Source organism: Solanum dulcamara, chromosome 6, assembly GCF_947179165.1.
Source record: "Solanum dulcamara chromosome 6, daSolDulc1.2, whole genome shotgun sequence".
In the NCBI taxonomy this organism is placed as follows: Eukaryota; Viridiplantae; Streptophyta; class Magnoliopsida; order Solanales; family Solanaceae; genus Solanum; species Solanum dulcamara.
In genome coordinates, this window is record NC_077242.1 from 74,060,106 (window position 1) to 74,065,632 (window position 5,527).

The 5,527-nt window shown below is 34.1% G+C and overlaps 1 protein-coding gene across 1 annotated transcript; it reads left to right on the forward strand.

The window, feature by feature from the left end:
• The first annotated feature begins 744 nt into the window (after positions 1-744).
• Positions 745-5,527, forward strand: LOC129891484 (wall-associated receptor kinase-like 1). The gene is made up of 4 exons (XM_055966866.1): positions 745-1,889; positions 3,218-3,346; positions 3,663-4,057; positions 4,408-5,527. Exons 1-4 carry the CDS (start codon positions 965-967, stop codon positions 5,272-5,274), a joined length of 2,316 nt encoding a protein of 771 aa, XP_055822841.1. The 5' UTR covers positions 745-964; the 3' UTR covers positions 5,275-5,527.

Sequence of the window (5,527 nt, forward strand, 5' to 3'; positions counted from 1 at the left end):
GGTGAAAAAAAGCTTGTGCATTAGTGGTTTCATATAATAATCACATACTAGCTCGATTTTATTGATCACTTTAATAAAGGCAATTGAAAAACATTTTCAACAAGAAGAATCAAGTTCTCTAAAAGGCCATATCAAGGAAAATCAATTGCAACAACAAAACAAGTGAAGACTAAGAAAGAATACCGCTGAAAACTGGTTATTGTTCGTGACTCAATATTTATAGCTACAATCACGAATTCCATTGTTAAAATTAAGAATAGGATTTTAGAAACTTACCGTAAAAAAAACATCTCGATCCAACAATGATGCATCGAAAATCAAATCAAAGCTAACTAAATGCACAAATATTCTGCCTCAAAAAGGAACTTTTCTCTTATGATCCATAAAAAGATAAGTTTGATCAAAATAACTTTTTTCATTCACATGCGAAGAGAAAAATAAAACACAATACAAGAATTTCACTTTCTGTTTGAGAGAGAAATTTCATATAATAGAAACAACTATCCCATTATATTAAGAATCCGTGGTGGAGCCAGAAATTCAAATAAAGAGATTCAGAAGACTAGTTCTTGTGCCAAAGGGATTCAACTTATATATATGTAAAACAAATTCAGTATTCCCTATTTATATAGTATAATTTTTCCACGTTCATTCCCCTTTGCCTCCGTTGTCGTTAAGAACCAAACCAAACAAAACACAAAAAACAATGAGTGAAGAGCACACATCCACGTATATCCACTAGATATTGAAGGTTTGTATCAATTCCATCAAAGAGATGCTGGGCCAAGACATTTAAAAATCACAATATGGATTCCACCTGTAAGGTTATTACTTTTTTCGTTTGTCAAGAAGTGGATAATCCTTAACAGCTTCTATCTCAAAAGTATAATGATTGTTTGCAGAATTGTGCCATTATAAGATATGATTCAACCACAAAAGGAGGCAGTAATACATACCAGTATACATGAAGATACAGATTACCATGTGCTCATTTCTCGTTCTTCTTATGGGGCAGCTTTCTAAAGAAATAACACAAGTTTCAGCTGTAAGAATATGGTCATCATCAGCAATATTATCTTCACAAAAGCCTGGCTGCTCAGAAAGATGTGGCAACGTAATCATTCCTTATCCATTTGGAATAGGAAAAAAGTGTTACTTCAATGAAGCATTTGAAGTGAGCTGCAATAACAACACTGCTTTTAGTCATTTTCTTGGTGTGTCTGTGCAACACATATCAAAGGACTCCATCACTGTTGATCTAACTTTTGGTTCGAACCCCTACAACAAATCATCTGGAAAGAACATTTACAGTGATGAAATTCAAGGAAACAGCGATGAACATTTCAGTTTTTCCAACAAGAACAACTTAGTAGCCATTGGGTGTGACATTTATGCTAATGTCAAAGATTTAGACACTGGTAGCAGTGTGAGTGGATGTGCTTCTTTCTGTGACAACTCCACCAATAATGTTTCATCCTCTTCAGCTTCATCATCATATTGCACTGGGAATAACGGTTGTTGTCAGTTTGAATTTTCAAAAATAGTACCAAGAAAGTTCGGTGTGTCCATACAAACAATGAACACGGAGAACACATCGTGGAGATCTAGCAATTGCACCTATTTCTTAATTGTGGAAAAGGGAAGTTCTAAGTCTGACTTCACTCAGTTCCTTGGTAAGTGCAAAGAAGATGATAATTACAAAGGAAGTTTGGCGCTGGACTGGGTAATTGGCAATGTTAGTTGCGACAAAGCCATGAGAAGGCCAAAAGATTATGCGTGTAGACATAACAGTAGGTGCATCAATGATACTACTAGACCTGCTGGGGGATACCGATGTGATTGCTCTCGTGGTTATCAAGGCAACTCTTACCTCCCTCATGGATGCCAAGGTACTAATTCCCCTGTCCATTTCACTTTTTTTTTTGGGATGTAACTTGGGTATATTACTACCTCTGTTTTAGCATATGTATCTTATTTTCATTTTTAGTCTGTTTCAACAAACAACGTCGTGTTTCTATATTTATTATGTTTTTTATTCCGTATCCTCATATATTCCTCTTAATAACACTCCATGACATGGAATGTCTAAAGTACTTTTGGTGCTTTATAGTCACTTTTGTTTAATATCACAACAAGTGAAATCCCAAAAGGGAAAAGATAATAACCAAAAACTGAAAACAAAGAATTGGGTGATCATTAGAACACCCCAAACGGAAAAGATAATAAACCAAAAAAAAAAAAAACAAAGAGAAAGATCATATGCTTTTGATACATTGATACATGCTCTATAGAAGAAGAAGTGAACACCATACATACATACATAGAAGAGAAAGATCGAGACTCAGGAAAGAGAAGAGGCCAAGGCTAATAAATCTGAAGAAGCAAGACTAGACTAGATAAGTAGCACGGGTCCAGTCTATGTTACTTATTCTATTTAATTTATGTTACACGGATGAAATTTGGAGTCAACCAACTTTTTATATGTTTTTAAATATTTTAACATGTTAATTATTATGATTTATATAACTTTTTACGTCATTTTATATATATATATATATATATATAAAGTAGTAAAATACAAAATCTTAAAGAAGAAAACATAAAAAAATAAAATACTGAAACTACCTTTAGCATACAAAAACCTGTCTGCTTGAAGCCTCTTCTAATAAGTAGTAATATAGAAGTCTAATAGGCATCTGAAGCTAATGCCTCTAACTATTAGTAACAAGACGACTAAGCTATGTTTCTCAGACTCTTCAACAATGTCATTACGTGCGTGTCAAATCTATCAAAAGCAGTGCATTTTAAGAGGATTCAACACGGATGCAACAACATTTTTGAAGTATCTGAGTAACATAGCTACTAAGGTTATTTCCCCAAAGAAAGTTCCTCGCAGAGCTTGATATATTTAATCACCTGAAAAGGAACCAGGAAGATACGACTTTTGGTGGAAAAGATATCGGATTCGATTGGTCGATTCGAATTAGAATGGTTAAGTCATCCATAACTATTTAGTCAACAAGATCCAAAATATTCTTTAAATTTTTAAATTTAGTGCAAAATCAAACTAAGACATAAAATGAATCAAGGGGAGTAATAATATAACAATATCCCACAGTAACCCTTTATTTTAATTTGTTTTAGCATGTAACATATCTTATTTTCTATGTTACGTATCTCAGTTTTTATGATGATTATTACTTGTTAATTTCCACAGACATTGACGAGTGTGCAAGTCCAGAAAGGAATCATTGTCCCAACAATACTCGTTGTGTTAATACTCCTGGCAGTTATGTTTGTGAGTCAAATAATGAGAAGCATATGCTAGCTAAACAACTCTCCTTGGGTATTGTATAACTCTTTTCTTTGTCTTCTCTTTTCCCCTCTTGTTTCTTTGTTAAATTTAAATTAAGCTTTTTATAGCTTTTTATTTGAGACAAATTACTCCTTTGAACTGTCCCAACAAATGATTCATGATCCTTTTCAAGTTATGACCTAACTAAAGACATTATAGCTAACTGCTCTTCAGAAAATTAGAAGCTCAACTTAATATAAGCTTTAAAATTACAAAGGGGCCTGGAAAAGCATTTACAGCCCTTTCTCTTAGATTCTCAAAATGAATTTATGTTTGTTTTCGATGAAATTGGATTTCTCACACGCAGGTATTGGAGCAGCAATTACTTTTGTAATCCTGGTAGCAGTTTGTCTTTGGCTACGCAAATGGCTCCGGAAGAGGGAAGAAAACAAAGCTAAACAAAAGTTTTTCAAGAGGAATGGTGGATTGCTTTTGCGACAACGTATTTCCTTAAATGGAGAAAGTAGTGGTGGCTCTTTGCCAAAGCTCTTTTTGAAAGAGGAGTTGGAGAAAGCAACAAACAATTTCAATGAAATTCGAATTCTTGGTAAAGGAGGACTTGGGACTGTTTATAAAGGAATGTTATCAGATGGAAGCATTGTAGCTGTGAAGAAGTCCAATGCAGTGGATGAAGATCAAATTGAACAGTTTATAAATGAGATACTCATTCTCTCCCAAATAAATCACAGACACATTGTCAAGGTACTGTTGATTTTTGTACTAGGCTCTTGCTACCATTTTATTATGAATGGAAGAAGAGAGCAACACAATTGGACAATAGAGAGAAACATAATGCCTAAAGAGGATAAAAGAGTGAACAAATAATATTAGAAAGACTCTATACTCTTACAAAATAACACACTAGACTTACACACACAGCGCAGTTGCACACAAAGCTACAACGTACAACTCGTGCTCCTATTCACTTCAACCATACTTAATGAACAATTTAGGATAACTCAGTAGTCACTCATGAACCAAAGATAACTCAAAATACAATTGAACCTAGCACTTAATCACCATTTTAACATTTAAGTTTACTATTTCAACAGGTACTTGGTTGTTGCTTAGAAACTCAAGTCCCATTATTAGTTTATGAGTACATCTCAAATGGAACCTTGTCATCCCATATTCATGGAAACCTCAGTCACAGTTCTAATCCTACTGTCTCAAAATCTGAGTTGGATAATCAGATTCTTCTGCACCCAGCAATAATATTAACATGGGATCATCGCTTGAGAATTGCTGCAGAAATAGCAGGGGCACTTTCTTACATGCACTCATGTGCTTCTACTCCCATTCTTCACAGAGATATAAAATCAAGCAACATATTACTAGACGATAATTTTAGAGCAGTGGTTTCTGATTTTGGACTATCGAGATTATTGTCTGTTGACAAGACTCATTTAACAACAGTGGTAGGGGGTACATTTGGTTACATAGATCCAGAATACTTTCGATCAGGTCAACTTACAGATAAATGTGATGTCTATGCTTTCGGTGTAATTCTTGCAGAGCTTCTAACAAGTCAAAGAGTTGTCACTTCAAACAAACCAGAAGATCCAGGTTTGGTCATCCGTTTCACATTATCATTGAAAGAAAATCGTATAATTGAGATTGTAGACCCTGAAATTGTAAAAGAAGTTGAGGATGAACATACGATTCTTGCTGTGGCCAAACTTGCCAAGAGATGCTTAAATTTTAATGTAAGGAGAAGGCCATCCATGAAGGAGGTGGCAGCTGAACTTGACCAACTAGGAAAAATGAGGCAAGATCTGCTTCATAATGAGAGTTTTCAAGATAACATTTCGCCAAAAAGTGAAATTTCATGTAGTCATACTTCTGATTGTACCGAAGAAGATGATCAAAACTCAGAGTCTCACAATGAAATGCATTATGACAGAAAAGGAAGCTTGTAACTTTCATAATTTCAAGTTTTATCTCTTGTAATTGTAATGTTGAAGTAATTGCATGTATGGACACATAATCAAATGAAGATTAGCATGATTTGCATTAATATTTAAGTCGTATATATGATGAAATTTATAATAGGTTTGTTCATGGGATTTGGTTCGGCTTTCATCAAAAGCAAAACAAGACCAACTATATAGCTTTTTGGGTTTTGCTTTTTATTGACAAATAAAATAAAAATCCAATTCATTCAATCTATCA